At 42.5% G+C, this 24,308-nt stretch overlaps 1 protein-coding gene across 11 annotated transcripts in view; it reads right to left on the reverse strand.

Annotated features, from left to right (window-relative positions):
• Positions 1-11,763: 11,763 nt before the first annotated feature.
• Positions 11,764-24,308, reverse strand: part of MRAP2 (melanocortin 2 receptor accessory protein 2) — a 150,208-nt gene continuing 137,663 nt past the window's right edge. For 10 of the 11 annotated variants that reach the window (XM_089332951.1, XM_089332947.1, XM_089332949.1 and 7 more), the window contains one exon: positions 11,764-13,293. In XM_089332951.1, coding sequence (XP_089189077.1) covers positions 12,900-13,293 — 394 coding nt within the window. In that variant the 3' untranslated portion in view covers positions 11,764-12,899. Of the gene's footprint in view, positions 13,294-17,339; positions 17,436-24,308 lie in introns of all 11 variants that reach the window. The other variant, XM_089332953.1, reaches the window with a different exon arrangement.

A 24,308-nucleotide genomic window follows, 5' to 3' on the forward strand; every position in this document is an offset into this window, starting at 1 on the left:
CTAGCAGAAATTGTTAGGTGGTAAAATAATTTCCTCATTGTATTTATTTCTAATAAGCATGGAACAGTTTGAACTCCACAAAAAAAGCAGGCTGAAACTTCTCCCATGCTGCTAGATCAGTGACCTGCATTTCTCTTGCAAGAAGGATCTGATTAACTTCCTTACAGCAATTCTTGAGGATAATGAACTTTAGAGGGCAAGGGCACACAGCAGTTACATCAAATGGAGTGCTAGATTAGGGCTGGAGGGATCGGTGCAAACCCAAGTACAGTAGGTTTGAACTGTTGGTGCTCCTGTCCTGGTAGGCAAAGATATCATAGAGATCTTTAAGACAGTTCCCCAAGAGTTCATGATGAGGGAGGATGTGAACAACAAAGATAGGTAAGGCAAGGCTGCATATCACTAGCATCACAAGCCAATCAGAATGTGTTTGGATACTTGGGAAAGAATTATCACAATTATTCCTTGAAGATGTAAGTATGTCAATAGAAATAATAATAGAGATAAATCTTGGTGATATCAAGCAATAGAATTAACAGTTCTGAATCTGATCTCTTGATTATATGCAGAACATGAGCTAGATGTCTTCTTTAGGTCTCAATGCAGGGCTCACTCCTGCAAAGTATAAAACTAGCTTTTGCAGGGCAGGTGTTTAGCATAGCAATTGAGATACCTGTTAAGAAGCCTGAGTCCCACTGTCTGGGCCTGGCTCCTGATTCCAGCTTCCTGCAGATACTGGCTCTGAGAGCCAGCAGGTGATGGCTCAAGCAATTGGATCCCAGCCAACCACATGGAAGACCTGGATTGAGTTCTCAGCTCCAGCTTCAGCGGCTCAGCTGTTGTAGGTATTTAGGGAACGAACCAGCAGATGGGAATGCCCTCCCTCTGCATCCCAAATGAATAAATAAATATTTTAAACTAGTTTTTTTTTTCCAGCAAAGGGAATAAGCCAAGATTCCTAGTCTTGAGAGGTTTACTGTACTGTGGGAAATATGACACTTTTATATATCCAAATATGAATAAGTTGGAATATAAGGAATCGTGTGAGTGGAGCACAAAAGAAAAAATAAGCCGCTAAACTTGGGAGCTTAAGAGCATGTTTTAAAATATAGCTTTCAAGTTGGACCTGAAGAAATGGATGGAATTCTGGAAGAACCAGATATAAGGACTTTTAAAACTGAGTCTAGGGGCAGGTATTTGGGATCCTGGCTAAGATGTGCCTTGGGATGCCCAAATCTTGGGATGCCCAAATACTGAAATGCGTGAGTTTCAGTCCAGGCTCTGCTTCTTATTCCAGCTTCCTGCTAATGTTTACCCTGGAAGGCAGCAGAGGAAGGCACATTGTACTTGGGTCGCCGCCACCCACCTGAGAGACCCAGACTGAGTTCCAGGCTTCTGGAACTCATTTCCGGGTTTGCCTGCCTCAACCCTGACTGCTGTGGTCATTTGGAAAATAAACCAGTGAATGGGAGATTTCTCTTCCCTCCCTGCAATGTCTCTGTCTCTCAAAAACAAACAAAAAAAACCCACACATATTCTCGACTGTCATATTAAAAAAAAAAAAAAACTGCCTCTAAAATCAGAGAGAAATGCAAAGACCGTCATATAGCCAAAATAACTTTCAACAAGTAAAATGAATTAAGATGACCTACATGATCTGATTTTAAGACTTAGTATAAAGCTACTGTAATCAAGAAATTTGGAATTGGACTAAAACAGACAAATGGAACAATGTGACAGGGTAGAATGTCTTGAAATGAACCAACAAATAAATGGACGACTGATTTTCACTGAAGCAAAAGCAATTCAATGGAGAAATGATCTGTTCAACAAACTGAATTAGAACAAATAGTTACCCATCCACAAAATGAACGTTGATAGATATCTCACACGGAATGTTTTAAAAATAATTGAAATGAGGGCCAGCACTGTGGTGTAGTAGGTAGAGCCACCGCCTGCAGTGCTGGCATCCCATATGGGTGCCAGTTCGAGACCTGGCTGCTCCACTTCCACCCAGCTCTGTGCTATGACCTGGGAAAGCAGAAGATGGCCCAAGTCCTTTGGCCCTTGCACCCGAATGGAAGACCCCAAGAAGCTCCCGGCTCCTGGCTTCGGATCGCTGCAGCTCCGGCCGTTGTGGCCAACTGGGGAGTGAACCAGCACATGGAAGACCTCTCTCTCTCTCTCTGCCTCTCCTTCTCTCTCTGTGTAACTCTGACTTTCAAATAAATAAATATATTTTTAAAAAATAAATAAATAAAAATAAAAATAATCGAAATGGATCATAAATCTGACTGGGAAACCACTGAAACTATAAAACTTCTAGAAAAAAAGACATAGGATTATACCTTTATGACCTAAAAAAAAAAGTTTAGCAAAAGTTTCTTTGATCTGACACCAAAAACATGATTTATTTTACAAGGAAGTTATGAATTAATGAATTGGACTTCATCAAAATGAAGAACTTCTGCTTTTCAGACACTGTTAAGCAAATGATAAAACAAGTCACAAACTGAGAGAAACTAACTACAGATCATAGAGCTGGAAAAAGATTTATACTCAGATTATAAAGAACTCTCAAAACTCAATAATAAAACAAACACCCAAAAATACAATGGGCCAAGGACTTACAAAAACACTTCACTATAGAGGAAAAATAAGCATATGAATAGATATCATTACATATGTGTATTAGAAAAATGTATAAAAGTTTAAAAGTTGATGTTACATTGTGTTGGCAAGGGAATAGGGCAATAAAAATTCATATACATTGTGAGAAATTTTAAGTAGTGTAACCGTTTTGGAAATTTTTTTATCAGTTTCTGGGGGAGTTCAATACTTCACTCTCAGAAATAGACAGATCAACAGGACAGAAGATCAACAAGGATACAGTAGATTTAAACGACACGATAGTCCAAATGGATCTAACAGATATATACAGGACTTTTCATCATATGCTTAACGAATTTACATTCTTCTCAGCAGTACATGGAACCTACTCTAGGATTGACCACATTCTAGGCCATAAAGCAAGTCTCAGCAAATTCAAAAGAATTAGAATCATACCATGCAGCTTCTCAGACCATAAAGGAATGAAGTTGGAAATGAGCAACTCAGGAAACCCCAGAAAGTATGCAAACACATAGAGACTGAACAACATGCTCCTGAATGAACAATGGGTCATAGAAGAAATCAAAAGAGAAATCAAAAACTTTCTGGAAGTAAATGAGGATAACAGCACAACATACCAAAACTTATGGGATACAGCAAAAGCAGTGTTGAGAGGAAAGTTTATAGCAATAGGTGCCTACATCAAGAAATTGGAAAGGCACCAAATAGATGAGCTTTCAATGCATCTCAAGGATCTAGAAAAACTGCAGCAAACCAGACCTAAATCTAGTAGGAGAAGAGAAATAATTAAAATCAGAGAAGAAATCAATAGGATTCACTCCAAAAAAAAAACAAAAACAAAAACAAAAACGTACAAAAAATCAGCCAAATGATGAGCTGGTGTTTTGAAAAAATAAACAAAATTGACACCCCATTGGCCCAACTAACTAAAAAAAGAAGAGAAAAGACCCAAATCAATAAAATCAGAGTTTCTCACAAAAGCAAACAACTATTTATCTTATGACCCAGACATCCCTTTTCTAGGTACTTAAAAAATAAAACATATGTCCATACAAAAACTTGTAAAGAAATATTAATTGCAATTGTATTTGTAATCAACAAAACTATAAATAACCCAAATGTCTATTAATAAATTTATGGATAAACAAATATGGTATAGCTATATGACCAAACACTATTCAGCAATTTTTATTGAAAAATAAATTTATTTTTATTAAAAAATTATGTTATTGAATGAATTATTGATAATGGGTGAATCTCACAAGAATTATGCTGAATGAGATAAATCATGCAAAGTAGATTCTGCATTATTCCATTCATAGATATATGTTGAAAATATGAATCAATGTCTAGTTACAGAAAGGTTTCAAGGGAATGGATGCGGAGGGAGGGACAATAAAAGAGCGTTAGATAGGCTTCATGGGTGATGGCTATGTTTATTGTTGTGTTTTATGTGAGTATTTCTTGAATGTATAATGGCGTCAATATGTGTTAAATTGTGGGGCTGGTGCTGTGGCATAGTAGATTAAGCCTCCACCTGTGGTGCCGGCATCCCAAATGAACACTGGTTGGAGTCCCAGCTGCTCTACTTTCCATCCAGCTCTCTGCTAATGGCCTGGGAAAGCAGTGGAAGGTGGTCCATGTGCCTGGGCCCCTGTACCCGTGCAGGAGACCCAGAAGAAGCTCCTGGCTCCTGGCTTCGTATTGGCCCAGCTCCATCCATTGTGGCCATTTGGGGAGTAAACCAGGAGATAGAAAGTCTCTCTGTCTCTCCCTCTCTCTGTCTGTAACTCTGCCTCTCAAATAAATAAATATTTAAAATATGTATTAAATCATATACTTTAGATATATAAATATTATCCTATAAAGTATACCTCAAACCTATTTCTTAAATACTTATTTTCATCTACTTAAAAGGAAGAGAGGGAGGGAGGGAGGTAGAGAGGGAGACGGAGAGAGATTGATCTTCCATTCACTGGTTCATTTACAAATGCTCACAATAGCTAGGTCTGGGCCAGGCCAAATTTAGAAGCCCAGGACTCCATCCAGATCTCCCATGTGGGTGACAGGAGTCAAATACTTGAGTCATCACCTGCTGCCTCTCAGGGTGCATGAGCAGGAAGCTGGACCATAAGCAGAGGAGCCAGGACTTGAACTGGCACTCTGATAAGGGATGTGGCCATCCCAAGAGGTGGCTTAACCCACTGCAATTCAGTTTTGACCCCTCAATGCCTGATTAGACTGAGACAAGCAGCTCTTATCCTACTTGCCTAACAGAGATAGGGAAGACAGAAGATAATATTACATGCAGCATCAGTGGATTTTCATGTACAGTGTCTGCCGAGTAACAAGAAAAGTCTAAAGTGCAAAGTGTGAAGATCATATCATTGATGAGATGAGAATAAAAACACTATACAATAGATGTAATCCCACAAATGATCTAGACATTACCATTAGTATAACCTTTTACAAAGACTATAAAATAATCAAGAACATAGAAGAAATGATGGATAAAGTGGATGAAGGAATAAGCAAAAATTTTCATCAGAGAAACATGCTAGAATATACTTTAATGAAGAATCAAACAGATATTCTAGAACTGAAGAAATGGGTGTGCTTCCTGTTCTCAAAACATGGCAAACCAAGCTAATTTAGAAACCTTTTAAATCAAACTTTTAGTAATGCTGAATAAAAAATAACAAGAGGAAAAGAAAAGAGAAGTTCTCAAATGGTAAAAATAAAGAAGAAACTGAAAGCCAGAACTTAAGAACCTGTGAGCTGATGCTGCTGTCCCCTGGAGGGGAGGGAATGATAATATCCACTTGGACAAAGGGCTCATTCTAGATGGAGACTCTTGGGTTTACTGAGACCCCTGCATACAAGTTACTGGAAGAGCGCTCTCTTCCATGGTGGGAGGTGGGGGAGTCATAGCTCACACAGAGCTCTGAGGTCCTTGTAAGAACCCTGGCTTCTTTACTGCATAAAATGGGAAGGCACTGAGGGATTTTGAGCAGAGAAATGATCTGACAACTTATATATAAAAGGATTGCGTAGACATGTTAAGAATCCTCACAGTAGAGGCCAGCACTGTGGCATAATGGGTTAAGCCACCGTCTGCAGTGCTTGCATCCCAAATGGGTGCCATCTTCAATCCGTGCTGCTCTACTTCCTGTCCGGCTCCCTGTTACAGTGTCTGGGAAGAGCAGTGGACAATGGTGCAAGTCCTTGGGCCCTTGCACCCACGTGGGAGACCTGGATGAAGCTCCTGGCTCCTGGCTTTGGCCTAGCCCAGTGCCAGCGATTGTGGCTATTTGGGGAGTGAAGCAGTGGATGGAAGATCTCTCTTTCTCTGTAATGGTACCTTTGAAATAAATAAAATAAATCTAAAAAAAAAAAACACTTCTCACAGTAGTGTTATAACAATTACCTTAGCACACGAACAGCTTGGTGCCTAATAAAGGTCATCTCTTGCTGTTTGCAATCAGTGATGGTAGTGTCCCCCCAGATGGCTTTACAAGTCAGTACCCATTCCCAGGTGCTGGGGGTTTTGACCAGTGCTCCTTTCCCTCAAGAACTGCCCTTGGTCAAAGCTGAAGCCACCTTACCCTGACTGCCTTGGGGCTGCTCATGCCCCTGGTAGAAGCTGGAACCAACGCTATGGTGCAATGTGTGCCCCAGCAGTCCCTGTGTGGTCAGGATGGGGCCAGTCTGCAGCTGCATGTCATCCTTGCTAGCTTTTTGCCTCCTCTTTTCGGACAGTTTGCCCATGCTGAATCACTTCAGAAATAATCCTCCTCTTGGGATTTGCTTCTTTGGAATCTCACCTAAGACATTGTGGTCACGATAGATAACTGTCTTCTGATTTATTATCTCTTTAGTGTAATTCATCTTCATACGTTTCGCTTGAAGCAAATGTCGGTGCTCCCAAACTCACATTCTTGCTCTTAGGCTTCATGGGGACCACTTGAGGGTGGTCGACCCCATGGGCAACTTGAGGGTCTATACCTACACTTGACACTATTTGGCAATCCCAAGGGGTGCTTTTGCAGTGTGTTATGTTGAAATTTTAATATTTTAATGTTCATCCTTATTCACACCTAAGGTGATCTAGGTTAAATCAGATTCCCATTTAAAATGCAAGCCATAACTACATTGTCCCCCATATCCCAACTAAGTCAAGATCTTCTACAAGTACAAAATTATATGCTATGCAACGAATGGGGAAAATAGTTTTTTGGCTTACACAAGAGAAGAGGCAGAACAAGAGGAAGAAAAACCTTTGCTCCATAGTTGGCAGATGGCGAGGATCCTGGAAAAGGAAATGCATCTCTTCCCACGATCTCTGGTTTTTATGACCTAGAGATGTCTCTGAGATTCTAGAACTTATTTTCCTTGAAATGGAAATACATATTTCCCAAGTCAGGCATAGTTCTCTTGATTTCTCTCACTAGCCATGCAGTGGTAAATTAACTTCTCAAGCTTGGGATCCCAGATCTGTAACAAAATTTATTCAAAAGCTCCAACTCCATAGAACAATAGGAATATTCTCTGTATATCCGCACATACCTGCCTCAGGAATCATCAGAAGCTGCCAACTGTCTACCTCTGCCCACACTGGCTGAAGGCATTTCCCTTGAGAAATCTACAAGCCTGGGCTGGACATAAGGACTTGCTATTTCTACCGGTCTCCATTTCTGGGTGGCAAAATGGATCATTGTTCTCTCATCAAAAGAAAGTATTTCAGTAGTAATAAAATAGTTCACATACATAATGTATGTTTTTGCAAAGTCTCAGCAGTTTTCAAAGTTGTCTCTTGCTTTAATAATCCCAGACGACTTACAGAATGTACTCTTTGATCATTTTGGGTCTAAAAAGAAAGATCTCCAAGGACCTCTCATGTCTTGTGAACAGATACTGACAGCTTTGGTCTCAACTGTCAATTTAATGAGGTTTGAAGCCTTGGAAGGTGGAGATAGTGTCCCCCTGTGGAGCAGAGAGCAGGTCTGCTTACTTTTCAGGACTGAGAAGATAATGTCTGTATCTGGGATGGAAGTCAGACAGGTTGGCTTGCGGCTCATTGTGACAACATTGGGCTTCCTAAGCTCCGAACTCTTCAGCTCTGATGCTACCTCATTGTGTGCACAGCATCCATCTTCCCGACTGAGTCCAGAGCAATCCAACTGCTGCTATAGAAAATACCTACAAATGTGAAGTTGGGAAGTTGGCAGAGGCTAAAAGAAATTTGGACAGCATGACAAGAAAAGTGTAGATTTCTTGAGCAGACAGTTAATGACTGTTGGGCACAGAGGAAGTGATGCGCGTGGTAGAAAACTAACAGATAACTTATGAAATACCTAAATTATCCTAACGGTCTGTTGGTAGAGATATGGACATTGAAAGCACTGCAGGTGAAGTTCAGATGGAAATGAAGAACTTGCTATTGGAAGCTGGAGAAAAGGGAACCCTTGTTATGTAGTGGCAGACAGCTGGGATGAATTGTGTTCTGCACTTGTGTAGAAGGCAAAATGAACATCCCACAATGAACTTGGGTACCTCGCTAAAGAGATTCGCATGTAGAGTGTTAGAGAAGAGGCCTGATTTCTTTTTTTTTTTTTTTTTTTTTTTTTTTTTTTATTTTTTTGACAGGCAGAGTGGACAGTGAGAGAGTGAGAGAGAGAGACAGAGAGAAAGGTCTTCCTTTGCCGTTGGTTCACCCTCCAATGGCCGCCGCGGCCGGCGCGCTGCGGCCGGCGCACCGCGCTGATCCGATGGCAGGAGCCAGGAGCCAGGTGCTTTTCCTGGTCTCCCATGGGGTGCAGGGCCCAAGCACCTGGGCCATCCTCCACTGCACTCCCTGGCCACAGCAGAGGGCTGGCCTGGAAGAGGGGCAACCGGGACAGAATCCGGCGCCCCGACCGGGACTAGAACCCGGTGTGCCGGCGCCGCTAGGCGGAGGATTAGCCTAGTGAGCCGCGGCGCCGGCCGAGGCCTGATTTCTTACCACTTAGGGTAACATGCAAGAGGAAAGAGAGAAATTGAAGGAAGAATTGTTAAGTGAAAAGAACCCAGGACTTGACAATTTCACAAATTATCAGACTATTCACATTATAAAAACACTAAAATCAGGAGATATGGGGTCGACGCTGTGGCACAGCGGGTTAACGCCCTGGCATCCCATATGGGTGCAGGTTCAAGATCCGGCTGCTCCACTTCCGATCCGGCTCTCTGCTATGGCCTGGGAAAGCAGTAGAAGATGGCCCAACTCCTTGGGCCCCTGCACCCTCGTGGGAGACCCAGAAGAAGCTCCTGGCTCCTGGCTTCAGATCAGTATAGCTCCGGCTGTTGCAGTCAATTGGGGAATGAACCATCAGATGGAAAACCTCTCTCCCTCTGCCTCTCCTCTCTCTGTGTAACTCTTTCAAGTAAAAAAAAAAAAAAAAAGTCTTTAAAAAAAAAATCAGGAGGTCGGCGCCGTGGCTCACTAGGCTAATCCTCCGCCTGCAGCACCGGCACCCTGGGTTCTAGTACTGGTCGCTCCTCTTCCAGTCCAGCTCTCTGCTGCTGTGGCCCGGGAGTGCAGTGAAGGATGGCCCAAATTTTTGGGCCCTGCACCTGCATGGGAGACCAGGAGGAAGCACCTGGCTCCTGGCTTCGGATCGGTGCAGCACCGGCCATAACAGCCATTAGCGGAGAGAACCAACGGAAAGACGACTTTTCTGTCTCTTTCACTGTCTATAACTCACTCTCTGTCTCTACTCTCTCTCTGACACTCTCTCTCTCACTGTCTAACTCTGCCTGGCAAAAACAAACAAACAAACAAACACCTCAGGAGATACACATCAGAAAAGCATGCTGTAGAAAGCTAATGGTGTGATTGGACAAACTATTCTCTCACACAGAGGGCTCTTTAAAAAGATTAAGGATACGACTGGTCACACCATTTATCTGAGAACCTAGGAATAGGGAAAGGGTGATTCAGGAATTATTTATGAAGAAGGCTCTTGTCTAACGAAGTGAATTCCTAGGGCCAGCGTGTGGTGCAGCAGGTTAAGCAGCCTGCTGCTTGCAACACCAGCATCCCATACTGGAGAGCTGGTTCAAGTCCCAGCTGCTCTGCTTCTTTCCAAGCTTCCTGCTAATGTGCCAGGGAAGGCAGCAGGTGATGGCCCAAGTGATTGAGCCCCTGCCACTCAAGTGGGAGATTGAGAAGGAGTTCCTGGCTCCTGGCTTCAGCTTGGTCCAGTCTCAGCTGTTAGCAGCCATTTAGGGACTAACAGATGGAAGATCTCTCTTCCTGTCTCTCCCTCTATCTCTGTCACTCTGTATTTCAAATAAATAAATGAATCTTTTTTTAAAAAGATTAAGAAGTGAGTTCCTATGATATTTCCCGGAGACTCACAATGTTGTTGACAGTGTTAATAGCAGCAGAAACATTGCCAACTTGAACTGAAAAGGTCAGAGACGGGTCAGATCAAAGGCTGTCAAGCTCACCAAATTCTACGTACAGGAAACATGCTGATAAAACTGCTCAGCTACAAATACATTTTACTCTTCAAGAAAACGGAGCAAAGATTCTAAGGGCAGTACTTCAAGCCCAGAGGTTGGAGTCACAAGTCACAGATATTTTTTTCGGAGTCTTGAAGCATAATGCAGTTTTTCCATTTGAAGTTGCCTGGGGCTAGTGACTTTTTTCCTTCCTGTTTTCTTTCCTGAATGGAAATATTTATAACTAATATCTTATGCTTGTGACATCATTGTGTTTTGGGAATAACTTGCTTTTTAGTTTTACAGGTCCACAGATACAAAGCAGTTCTCCCCTAGGTTGGAACATATCTAGGATCTCACCAATATATAACTTAGCTAAGATTTAGATGATACATTGGACTTGGAGATGATGCTGTAATGGATTGAGATTTTGGAATTTTTGGGTAGAATAAATATATTTTGCATATAGGCTGGACATGAACTTTTAGGGGACAGAGGCTGGTAGGCTACGGGCTCCCCAACATGCCTACATCCTAATCCCTGGACCTGGGAATATATTAGCTTATCTGGCAAATGGGACCTTGTAGAAGTGAAAGATTTTAAGATGGGGGGATCATACTAAGCAATCCATTCCCATCGCAAGGGTTCTTATGAGGAGGTAGGTAGGCCAGAGACAGATATGTTAACAGGAGCAGAAATTACAGTGATGCGGGGTCAGGAGCCAAAGAGTGTGAGCAACCTCTGGAAGCTAGAAATCCTGAAAAACCAATTCCTCCCTAGAGCCTCCAGATGGAACACAACCCAGAGAGTGATGTTGGCACGTCTGTATTCTAGAACTGTAGAATAAATGTGTGTTCTTCAAGCCACTGGGTTTGTGGAAATTTGTTACAGCCTAAAATGAACCCAGGAACCAACATGAGTGTGAAGCTTATGCAGTCTGGTGTGCTGGAATGAAGTTGTTTCTGAACCAGGAATCTTATGACTTCTGGCAGCTCCCATGAGACTGTGGCAAGTCAATTTGCAAGAGTGGTAAAACTTTAGACCTGTACAGTGCTTAACATTTACTTCATAAAAATTATGGTATATTCATGAATATTTTCCCAACTTTTTAACTATCCCACAATCTTCTAATAAATATACTTCTATATAAGGTACCACTTAAATATCTTAATAGGAAATAATCCATCATTTATATTTGGTTAATTATGAATAATACACATATGGGAAGTTGATAAAATCTTTTTTTTACCATTCTTGATTTCTTGCATGAAAAAACTGTGAAACTAGGGAGTATCTAATTGCAAGAATGTGTTACAGTAGCTCGAATTACAATAACTTTCACTCTATTCTACTGTGTAGTGGTAGCATCTTAAAAGAATATTTCCTCAAAAGATATTATGGGGAAGGGATTTCATTTGGGAAAATAATTCCTAAACAAAATCTTGTACATGGTTCATATCACTATGATGTGTATGATATATCTAGGAGACTCACAATGTTTTTGAAAATGCTACACCATAGAAAATGTTACACTTAACATACACTCTATGATACAGTCAGCACTGTCCCAGAGTAGGAGGCAAATAAATGTGGTAGATTTTTAAGGAAATAAAAAGTAGGATGTGTGAGAACAAAAAACCAGAGAAATTTCTTGTGCAATCAAATACATTTATTTTGTAGCTTAAGCAAGATGAGTGGTGGACAAATTGAGAATGAAGATGCCACCCAAGGATTTGCTGCTGGCCATGCATGCAACTGTGTGCAAAGTCACGTGCAAGTTTGAATCCTTCATGAAATTAACTCTGGATTGCCCATGTGTTTACATGATCCAGCCTCTCTGAAGACCTATTAGTGGTATATTTACAGCTCATCAGTTCAAAGCTAGATGATGACCACATTTACCAAGTAAATAGCACATCCAACAGTGTTTTTCCTCAGCCAATATTGTAGTATTGTTCTGCAGCCAATGGCATAGCAGGGTAACTACAGATACAGCAGCAGACACACACAGGAGGTCTCTCCTCTCACTCAGCTGACAATATTCCCACATTTCTGGGGATAGGAGTGCCTCGCAATGTTACATGAATTGGTAGGAAATCTGAGGCAGGGTTGTGCCGGGTTGGAGCATGGGCAATTGAGGGTCCTCTGAAGAACTCAGCACAACCCAGCGATCTTGGCCTACGTAGGATGAGTCTCCTGACATCCTGGCAGACACCCAGATCCCTTGACTAAAGCTAGGCTCAGTCAAGGACTGAGTGAAAGGTATAGGGATTCAGGAATTGTACAAGAAATAGGAGGTGGTGCCCTGTTTTTCAGTGTTTTATGTATACCTAGGCCTCATCTGCACACAAAGCCATAAATTCACAAAATATGAGAGTTGGGAGGGATCATCCAGACATTGCACTTTACAGTTAAAAATATGGCAGCCCAAAGAGGTTAGGCAGCATGCCAACAGTAGGACATCATAGACACAGGGCCAGGTTACAACACAGTATGCTAACTCAAGACACTGAGTATTTGGCCACATTTTCCAACAATGAGGAAGATGAGATAGTGTAAATATTTTAATTTTTTTAAAAATGCCAAATTTTTTAAAAAGAAAAAAAAAAGGCAACCAAAACATTTTGGCTTAATCAGCTGTCTTCTGAGTTCTCTTTCTCTCTCTCTCTCACTCTCATTCTCTCTCTTTCTCTCTGCCTCATACACACAACTGTGGTGAATGGCTATCTCCTGTTATACAAAGAGCCCACGACTTCAGGAAGACACTTTACAGAGCCTGTTTCTCAATCCAGGTCTTTGTGTGAGGTCTGGGAAACTGGCTTATTTTCTAGAACAACAGGTGGTTCAGAAATCAGAAGATCGTCCTCCCCAAAGGAGGAGTTCTGGTCCGTGTTCACGAAGTTGGGGATGTCAAACCTCATGAGCTTGTTCAGCTCCTCCTCTGGCCGCCCACTGCTCCTGATGGCTTCCTGGAGCTGGACATCGCTATCTATGGCTGTGGTCTGGTGACAAGCTTTGGCCCTGTCCAAATGCTCCACTTCATTGATGTAGCAGTGAAAGAGAGACCTGGACTCCTCATTGCATTGGCGAGAAAACACCTTATCTGGCTCCAGGGGTCTTCCAAATTCTGACACAAAGCTATTCATTCTGAATCTCTTCTCTGAAGACTCAGTGTTGCTGTAAAGAAACAGAAAATACAAGGTCGCTTAAGTTCCAGCTCATCACCTGCAGAATCCGGATTTTGTGCATGTAGAGAAGGCCAGCATATCTCCACTAAGCACCTACTGGATTTACGTCACTCTGAGAGCATGCAAACAAACGGAAATGAGAGCCATGGGCAGTGGCGGGGGAGCTTGGGTGGGCGGGCGATGCCACGTCCTATCTACTATAGCAGTTCTGGTACAGGAGGTCAGCCATCTCACCTGCACCCACCTGGAGCCTGCTGATCCCTGAGCATGCCGCATCACGACACACGTGCAGCACACCCATGGAGCAGACACAGGCAGAGTAATCAATGGTGGCTAGGCTTGCACGGGAGCTGCTGCTTCTGGCATCGCTTCTACCCAGGCGGAGTCATTCAAATCAAACAACTGTTGTAACAATGTCAAGTAACTCCTCCCGGAATGCTTCCATTGCCCCAAGTCCAACCAATGCCATCACAAGGGCAGACAGTAACACCCTTCAAGTCAGCAACAGCCAGTCTTCTCATAGCCTCACTCTCTCTTTTACATCTTAAAGATGTTAAGAGACTCAGGGCAAGAAACATCAACATTTTCCCTCTTCTAAACATAATCCAAATGGCGACCAGAAGTCTAGTGTGGCAAGGAAAAACACCGATCTTCAGCCAGCACCGCGGCTCACTAGGCTAATCCTCCGCCTTGCGGCGCTGGCACTCTGGGTTCTAGTCCTGGTCAGGGCGCTGGATTCTGTCTCGGTTGCCCCTCTTCTAGTCCAGCTCTCTGCTGTGGCCCAGGAAGGCAGTGGGGTTGGCCCAAGTGCTTGGGCCCTGCACCCGCATGGGAGACCAGGAGGAAGCACCTGGCTCCTGGCTTTGGATTGGCGCAGCATGCCAGCTGTGGCGACCATTTAGGGGGTGAACCAAAGGAAGAAAGACCTTTATCTCTGTCTCTCTCTCTAACTCTGTCTGCCAAAAAATAAATACATAAATAAATAAAAAATCAGAATAGATTTTGTCTTAATGAGAGATAGAGGGTGGGATGTGGAATAGAGTCACTTTTCATTTGGTTTATTAAATGTATAAGGCCATAAACCAGTTAGATAATTCAAAAGCTTCCATGATTCTATTTTTATGTACATTAGAAGAAATTCTAGGTGTTACTGTAGATCCTCAATGTTTTAAGAAGTACTAATTTAATACTGATACACTCTAAAGTTCCGCATTGTTATCACTGTTCTCTTAAGAACTGAACTCTTCTTCTTTTTCTCTGAGATTTTGAATTGGACTTTGCACTTGACTTTTTATGTAGTATTTGACTTGTACTAGGACAATGATGGATTGGAAATACCCCCAAATCTAAGCTTGAATAAATCTTGCTTATCCTCCTAAAGTCAAATGGTAGGCATTTTCCATCCTGTATTTTCATTCAACAAGAATGTCAAAATCATTTAAACTTTAAACTGATTCCAAAGAATAGAAGTGCATTGAACTCAACTAATTTCAAAATGCTGTTTCTTTATTTCTGCCTATGTTGAATACTTTTGATAATTTTTTTTTTAATATGAAGGTGCAGATGCCACCTGGAGCAGCCAAGACTCGAACCAGTTCCCACCTGGGATGCCGGCATTGCAGGGGCAGCTTTACCTGCTACACCACAATGCTGGCCCCATACTCTTTTAGAATTGAAAAAAAGGTCTGTTTTGAAGGTGAAGTGAAAATATTTGAAATTAAAAATTGAAAGGCAAATACATGAAGGAGCCAAAACTGTAAATCAAGTATTTGGGAAGTATAGACTGGAAGTTAATTTGCATTAAATTCACAAAAACTTTTATACTCTTCATGTAGATGCCTAAAAAAATAAAAGCAACTATTGATCAGGATACTCACATCTGGAACCCTTTCTGTCATCAGTCAACATTTTTATTTATTTATTTATTTTTTATTTTTTTTTTTGACAGGCAGAGTGGACAGTGAGAGAGAGAGACAGAGAGAAAGGTCTTCCTTTGCCGTTGGTTCACCCTCCAATGGCCGCCGCTGCAGCCGGCGCACCGCGCTGATCCGATGGCAGGAGCCAGGATCCAGGTGCTTTTCCTGGTCTCCCATGGGGTGCAGGGCCCAAGCACCTGGGCCATCCTCCACTGCACTCCCTGGCCATAGCAGAGAGCTGGCCTGGAAGAGGGGCAACCGGGACAGAATCCGGCGCCCCAACCGGGACTAGAACCCGGTGTGCCGGCGCCGCAAGGTGGAGGATTAGCCTATTGAGCCACGGCGCCGGCTTTATTTTATTTTTTTTAAAGATTTATTTATTTGAAAGAGTTACAGAGAGAGGTAGAGACAGAGAGAGGTCTTCAATCCGCTGGTTCACTCCTCAGATGGCCGCAACGACCGAAGCTGCGCCGATCAGGAGCCAGGAGCTTCTTCTGGGTCTCCCACGTGGGTGCAGGGGCCCAAGAACTTGGGCCATCCTCTACTGCTATCCCAGGCCATAGCAGAGAGCTGGATCGCAAGTGGAACAGCTGGGACTAGAACTGGTGCTCATATGGGATGCGGGTGCTTCAGGCCAGGGTGTTAACCTGCTGTGCCACAGCGCCAACCCCATCAGTCAACATTTTGAAATCATTAGAACCTGATAGTTTTAAGCCTAAAGTTGGCTCAGTCTGCAGTAAATCTTTCACAGACCTTTGCAAAAATAGACACTCCCTGAAGTCTTTTGTTCATGTGGCACACAATGATGCTTAGATGTTCCAATATCTAATTATGGCCAGAGGAGACAGGAGCCTTGATAACCAAGGTAGTTTTTGTTTGTTTTGTACTATCTTTAGAAACCTACATAGGAACAAACAGGTTGAACAGATCTGAAGCTACTGTGTGTGTGACTGAACACTGTGTTTTGCTTCATATCTAAATGCTATACATCTGCTTTGGATTATGTAAGCATTTGAGTATTTATGCTTTGACTCATAGTAACTTCTCATGTTATGGAATTGATTTGCACTGAACACAAACTGTAAATAAAAAGAAATAAATTGCTGAAAGAGAAAAAGAAAAGAAATGACAGCCATCACTTCTGAACATGTATAAATAAACCAAGGCACAGCCTCAGGGCGAGAGATCCTGAATCTTCTGGAATCAGGCACCTGCTGTGGATTCCCAATATTCTGCACGTGTGCCAGTGTCCCTCGGCGAGATCCTTGGATCAGCTGCACCAGAATTACCCGAAGTGCTTCCGAAACTGCAGCTTCCTGGGGCACAGGCCCTCAGACTCCCTGGAGGTGGTGTGTAATTGATTTTCATAGAATCCTCAGGGGTCATTACTCATACTAAAGTTTGGCACCACAGACCTATATCAGGCCAGCCTGAACAACACTGCTACCACAAAGGACAGCATTCAGTATTTGTCAAAGCACTATAGTACCCATTTCTCTCGCTTGATTCACAAAACTGACCAGTGCATTACCTGGGGCAAGTACATTTTACACATCTGTGTACATCTTACAAGTGTATAAACCGAGGTAAGGAGCACTCAAATCTCTGGCTTGAACAGCACTATCAGTTAATGGCATGAGTGGGAATAAAACCCAGGTTCCTAATTCCTTGTTTCATGTAATGGGCTACAAATTAGCTGTACAATGATAATAAATGAGTGAATGGATGAATACAATAATTCTCAATTAGTCCCGCAAGTGCATAAAAGAAGGAAGCCAGGAAAATTGAGAAACATGATACCCTCTCTACTTTAACCCCTTTCATTTCCACATTTATATAAGGGATGCCCATGCATAGGTGGTGACTCCTTAGGGCAAGAATCATGTCTGAACACGTTTTCAAATCCATAATAGATCCTGCAAAAAGCAGCCTGTGAGAGTCTGCTCAACAAATGTAGAGTCTTCTCAGCGATTCCAGTTCTTAAATCTCTTCCTCCCCACCCCCACACTTAGGACAAAGTGCTTATGGCCCAATTCTTACAGGGAAGTGGAGCATCAAGTCCATTTTCAGGTCTGGAAATCTGATCATAGATCACTAGTTCCAAATTTCCAAGACTCACCTGGATTTCAGAGGGCAGTGATCCTAGAAGCTGTGCCATCCGGCTGGCAGGGGGCCTGGGTGTCCCGTCCTCTCCTAACATGATCATCTGTGGACTCTGGGGAAAGGAGTTCCCTTCAGAACCCTGAACTCTTCCTTTTAGTCATAAGTGGGGTCAACAAACTTCACTGCCCACCCAACAAATACAATGTGAAGATCAAGGGTTTGCACATGAGCACAAGAGTCACTAAATCATACATTTACAATTCAAAGAAAAAGTACTTTAGAGAGACCTGAAGACTTGGGCTTCAATGCAAATATAAGTGATCTTCTTTGGCCTGCATTCAGATGCTTGAGGACAGGGCTGAGTCAGAAACCTGAAACCTAACCAGCTACCTAATGTCGCATAGGAAAAACGAGAGGGGGAAATCAGGATTAGGTTGCTGAGACCCATAATAAGCCCCTAATTCCACAGGCAGGAAGCTCTGAGAAATAGCTTTTCTGTATACCTGGGGCACCAGTGGACCCAGAAACTTAGCTGTGTGAAGCAGCTCCTCCATAAACACAACTGCTCCTTGTGATTAAGATCTGGATCGTGGAAGCACCCTTGTCAGGGAACGAAGGCACAGGAAATAAGGAGAGTTTGGTCCCTACCTAGGGCACAGCCAGGACAGTGGACACGAAAGTCCATTTGTCCCCAGCCTAAGGATACATCAAGGCTTCCACAGACACTTCCTCCTAGCTTTGCCTGATGATCTCTCAGTATGACAACAATGAAATTTGTCTAAGAACAGCAAAAAGTTCATATTCCTACTCTCAGAATCTAAGGACCCTTCCAAGGGTCCGCACTTTCAAACACCATAATTGGATTAAGCTCCATCCTTAATTCATTCACACAGAATGCTGGGAATCAATCCCTCCATACATGGGTCTTTAGGTACACATCAAATACTCAATACACCATTTTATTTCTCTTTTCTTTCTCCTGGTGATAAAATAAAGGACATGCATGTGAAAAACTGACCATGGCTATTGCATGCTTCAATTCTGTTACTACCCATCTCATCACAGGGCAAAATTTGCATACTGTGAAATGCATAAATCTTAAGTACAAAACTCAATGAATTTTCATTAATGTACATACTTGTGTATGCACCACCTCAATCAAGATATAGAACATTGATTTTCTTTGCCCTAGAACTTTCCTTCCATTCAATTTCCACTCCCTTTAGGCAACAATGCTATGATTTCTATTTTCATCGATTAGTTTTGTCTGTTCTTGAACTTCCAGTCAGTTGCTACCTCCGGGCAATCTCTTCATTTCTAGCTCCACAGTTTAGTTTAGCCTGATCTTGGAGTTCATATAAATGGAATCATACAATATCCAGCCTTTTGTGTGTAGATTCTTCTACTCAGCAAAGATTCCTCCATGCTGTTCCAAGAAACAATAGTGTATCCTTTGTCTTGTTGAGGAATTCCGTTGTAAAAATGTATTACAATTATGTTCATTCAATCTCCAGTTGAAGGGCATTTGGGATACTTCCAATTTGAGGCTCCTGCGAGTAAAGGAGCTACAATATTGTTGAAAAGTCTCTTTGTGGCAATATGGTCTTTAGTGCTATTGGATAAATGCATGAGTAGAATTATTAGGTCATATAGTAGATGTTCACTTAATTTTACAAAGAAAACTACCATGTTTTCCAAAGTGGTTGCTCCATTTTACACTCCCACCACAACATAAGAATTACCATAGTTCCAGATCCTTGCCCACATTTGGTGATGTCAATATGTAATGCTTCATTCAAATGGGAGTGAAATAGCATCTCATCATAGTTTCAATGTATATTTCTCTGATGTCTAAAAACTGAGTATCTATTCACGTGCTTATTGGCTAATGGCGTGTCTTCTTTTCAGAAGTGTCATTTTTCTTAAGTGAATAAATCATGTGTCAGTCATGAAGAGATCTTGAAACCAAAGCAACCCTTGCCTTGGCAGGGTTGTAGTCTACTTGTAATCTACTCGTAGGCATGCTCAGTTAAGGTCCTAAAGGCAGAAGCAGGTGAGCCTTCGTGGACAGACTGACGATCCTAAGTGTGAACTCCAGAGCCTGCGACCCAGGACCCTCTGGCAAACTAAACGGATCCACTCCTTTCCTGCACCTGTATTTGGCCACAGGATGCGGCCCTATCTACATCTCCAAGCTCTGCTCCAAAGTCCTCTATGGGGCCTTCTTTCAGGGGTCCTTAGAGTTCATGGACCACAAAGTTATGGAAAGGGCATCCCGTACCCTCCACTATTGATCATCCTAGGAGGCTGTAGGGCTTTAGATTCTGTGGGGGAGACTCCCTGCCATCTACTGTTAAGAATGACCCCAAGGAAAGCACTGAAAATACTGTCCTTTAGAAAACCCAGTCTTAAAGTGCTTAGCTCCCATGAGTCACACCTGAAAATATTGTTAAATATTTAGTGCAGTGAATTTCAAAGGATGTCCACTAATTCAATGTACTGAGTTAACTGGATATTGTCTTAATTCAGCATTCAAACAGAAACACATGCCCTGTTATTAAGGATGCATTTCAGTCTTATAAAACTTGTGCCTGTGGGTGGCCTGGCTATCACTCCACAATATGTGTGCTCTTGTGACAGACAGAGGGGGCAGCTATGACCATAGCCTCTCAAACCCAGGTGGCAGGTGGGAAATTAAGCTCACCAGTACCTATTAGAGTAATTAAGAGTTTAAAATCAACTGTCTTCCACAGCTTTGGTTCTATCTGTGGAAATTAATAATCATAAGGCTCAAATATGTGGTTTGCAGAGTTGTTTGTGTGTCACCTAAAGACCCATGTATGGAGGGATTGATTCCCAGCATTCTATGTGAATGAATTAAGGATGCAGCTAAATCCAATTATGGTGTTTGAAAGCGTGGCCTTGGAAATCGATTAGATTGGATTAGGTTGTTGGGGGTGGGACCCTGTGATTGGATCACGATGGCTTTATGAGGACAGATCACATAGATACAGATGACTAGAATTCTCTCAGTTTCCTGTCTCCCCATGTGATCCTCCCTCGCACATGTTCTGCCTCATCAGACACCAGTCCAAGGGGACTGCCCAATCTTGGCTGTGAAGTTCCAAAACTATGAGCTGAAATCAACCTTCCTTCCGAAGTAGTGGCTTTCAAATATTTGTAGTAGTGACAAAGAGGTCTCACAAGAAAACTTATCTGAATCCCTCTTAGTATTTTTTTGTTTGTTCTACTTAATACTTTTGGTTGAATACTGTAATCAATACACAATTCTTCTTAAGTGCTGAAACTTAACTGAAAAGTGATCACTGTTAAATATAAGAGTGCGAATAAGAGAGGGAAGAGATGTGCAATTCGGGACATGCTCAAGCTGACTTACCTCAAACGGTAGAGTTAGAAACATACCAGGGGATTCAAATTCAATCCCATCAAAGTGGCATGTACCAATGCCATCTCACTAGTCCCAGTGATCAATTTCTGTTCACAATTGATCATAATGATAGGACTAAGAACCAAAGGGATCACATAAACAAGACTAGTGTCTGCAAATACTAGCTGATAGAATAAAAAAGGGAGAGAATGATCCAACGTGGGAAGTGAGATACACAGCAGACCCATAGAATGGCAGATGTCCTAAACAGCACTCTGGCCTCAGAATCAGCCCTTAAGGCATTCGGATCCAGCTGAAAAGCCCATGAGAGTATTTCAGGCATGGAAAGCCAAGACACTCTGGGGGAAAAAAAAAAAAACCTAAATGAAAGATCTCCACGAGTGAGATCCCAGTGGAAAGAACGGGTCATCAAAGGAGGTACCTTTCTCTGAAGGGAGGAGAGAACTTCCACTTTGACCATAGCCTTGTCTAAATATGATCAGAGTCAGTGAACTCAGGGGGCTTCCATAGCCTTGGCAACTCATGACAAGAGCCTAGGGTGATTACTGATGCCATAAACAAGAGTGTCAATTTGGTAAGTCAACAACAGGAGTCACTGTGCACTTACTCCTCATGTAGGATCTCTGTCCTTAGTGTGCTGTACATTGAGATTTAATGCTATAACTAGTACTCAAACAGTATTTTTCACTTTATGTTTCTGTGTGGGAGCAAACTGTTGAAATCTTTACTTAATGTATGCTAAACTGATCTTCTGTATATAAAGAGAAATGAAAATGAATCTTGATGTGAATGGAAGGGAAGAGGGAGTGGGAAAGGGGAGGGTTGCGGGTGGGAGGGACGTTATGGGGGGAAGCCATTGTAATCCATAAGCTGTACTTTGGAAATTTATATTTATTAAATAAAAGTTTAAAAAAAAAGAAAATTCTGAATCCTCAATAATTTTAGTGCCTTATTGTTTTTCAGGTTCACAATCATTCTATATCTTGTCATCATGAAATTAAGACCTAGCTACTGTGTTTGCAAGAAATTATCCTGGGGCCAGCACTGTGGCACAGTGGGTTAATACCCTGGCCTGAAGCGCCAGCATCCCATATGGGCACTGGTTCAAGACCTGGCTGCTCCACTTCCAATCCAGCTCTCTGCTGTGGCCTGGAAAAGCAGTGGAAGATGGCCCAAGTCCTTGGGCCCCTGCACCCACATGGGAGATCCAGAGGAAGCTCCTGGCTCCTGGCTTCGGATCAGTGTAGCTCCGGCCATTGTGGCCAATTGGAGAGTGAACCATCGGATAGAAGACTCTCTCTCTCTCTCTCTCTCTCTCTTTCTCTCTCTCTCTCTCTCTGCCTCTCCTCTCTCTGTGTAACTCTGACTTTCAAATAAATAAATAAATCTTTAAAAAAAAAAAAAAGAAATTCTCCTATGTCATCCTAACATTTTAAAAAAGTACAAATCTTTATTTTGGTAGAAGCCTACATCTTCAAACTATTTTTTTTTTCACTTATTTGAGATTCGTACTCCTTGTTTTCAGTTTGTTGTAAGAAATGCAATTTGGATTCAACTTATTGACTCCAAGTGAACAACATATTGACGACAATCTATTGACTATTATGTGAACTCTCTCAGCCAGAGTAAAAAGACTCCATACTATTGATTCTTGGCCTTTTCTTCTTTTCCTGATGTCTTGCATTATGGATTCTCTGTACATGTGGAATTTTCTGCACCTGTTCAGAACCTATCTGTCACAAAGACCCATCCCATCCTCTGACACTGCACAGTGATTACCATTTACTCCCCATGGCATCACTCATCTCAGAAGCCATCACCAAGTCCCCAAACACTTCTTCCTGATCATCCAGATCCTTCATTCTCACATCACCTTCCTTCTCCCACTGGCCCCCTCACTAATCCCATAGTCCAGGCACATGAGACTTGACCCCACTCAAGACTACCTCTCTCTGTGCCTTTGCTCATGCTGTTCCTGTGGCATCCCCCAGAAGTTAATGAAGTGCTCTTTCCTCTGTGACCTGAAAGATAAATCAAGTTAGGAGGAGAGACTCCTCCCATGTCCACTTGCAGAGGGACAACATAGGCAATGTTCTGAGTTATTCCCCTTGGGATTTTCCAGATTCCTGGTGGGCGTTTACAAATTAGGTGCCTGCTACTGGGCCAAGTGCCTTAGCACCTGATGACTGTTCTCAGGGTTACCCAGTTATGAAAAAGTGCTCAGCAGACAAGCCTGTGGGCTCCTCGTATGTGTAAGATGTGTGAGCTAAATGTGAACCTAGTAGGAGTGAAATTTTCTGTGATTAATAACCAGTGAGAAAATTATATTAACCACAGATATTTATGGAGTCATAGCCTATGATATCATGTAATAAGCCCTAACCCTTTGTTTAGGTGGAAGTGCCTTTTGGTTGCTTTCTTTGGTGGTCCTGACTTACCAGGAAGACATCAGTCTACCCCAGGCAGGGAAGGTGCTACTACCTTAGAATGACCTTTGGCACAGTCCTGGGAAAGCATAATCGTGACTCGGCAAACATAGCTTAACTGATGAGGACTCAAAAGTAATTCTGGCAAAGGTTGGTAGATTGAAGCAGATACATAAAATAGTCAGGCTTTCTATCTGCAGAGAGTGGAAGACATCTCGGAAGGACACGACTTTTGAAATCACAACAGCTGCACTCTGCCAGTCGGTTCCTGTGGCCAAGGTCATTGTCAAAGGTTTTAAGCACTGATGTTTTTCTGCTAGAAGCTTTTAGTTACATGAGCCCATCCTTTCGTAATGTCATATTCAGGTAAATTACAATTCAAGATAAAATGTAATTCTCAGTTGTATAAGGTCAGGAGCAACCCTGCTCTCACCTCTAAAAATAGAACACCCCTACCTGGACAAGGTGCTTTTAAAAAAGGCTACAAAGGGAGGGTATTAGAGGCTTATGATGTCTGAAGTTTCATCATATTGTTAAAAAGTCCAAAATATGCAGCATAAAAATGTGATCCCAGACTTCCCCATTACTCTCTACATGGCAGATTTATGATAATGGGGCTTGTAACGCTTTAGCAAGACGACATACAGAGTAAAAGGCTCCCTCACTGAGCAGCCAGACAGACAATGGTTCCCTCTCTTCATTGTCCATAAAGGATCCAGACAAGAGCTCCCTTTCCCCCCCAACAGCAAATATTCCAGGGAGAAAGTAGTCTTCATCAAAGCTGCTTCTCAGATGGAAAAGCTTTTAAGAAAGGTGACGTCAGCTTCAAAGAGTCTCTCTCCCTCTGCAGGAAACATCCCAGTGCTCTCCAGATCTGGCCCCCTTTTTCTGGGCACACAGACACCACAGTCCCCACCCTGCGGCAGTCAGGTGGGCATGACTGGTTCCACACCTGTGCCACTTCCGGGTGGAAGAGCCAGGGGTCTCCCATCAGAGCAGCCCGAGAAGCTGAGTGATGAAGACAACACAGCCACATGTGGTGAAGCTTCCGTTAGTCCCTCGCCAGCCTCAGAAGACATGTAGACGGAGCAAAAAGCACACCTCACAGGTGCAATCCTGAGAATCAGAGTTGTTCACTACCATCTTATAG

Source organism: Oryctolagus cuniculus, chromosome 5 (genome assembly GCF_051225735.1).
Source record: "Oryctolagus cuniculus isolate XC-2025 breed Fujian yellow rabbit chromosome 5, ASM5122573v1, whole genome shotgun sequence".
NCBI lineage: Eukaryota > Metazoa > Chordata > Mammalia > Lagomorpha > Leporidae > Oryctolagus > Oryctolagus cuniculus.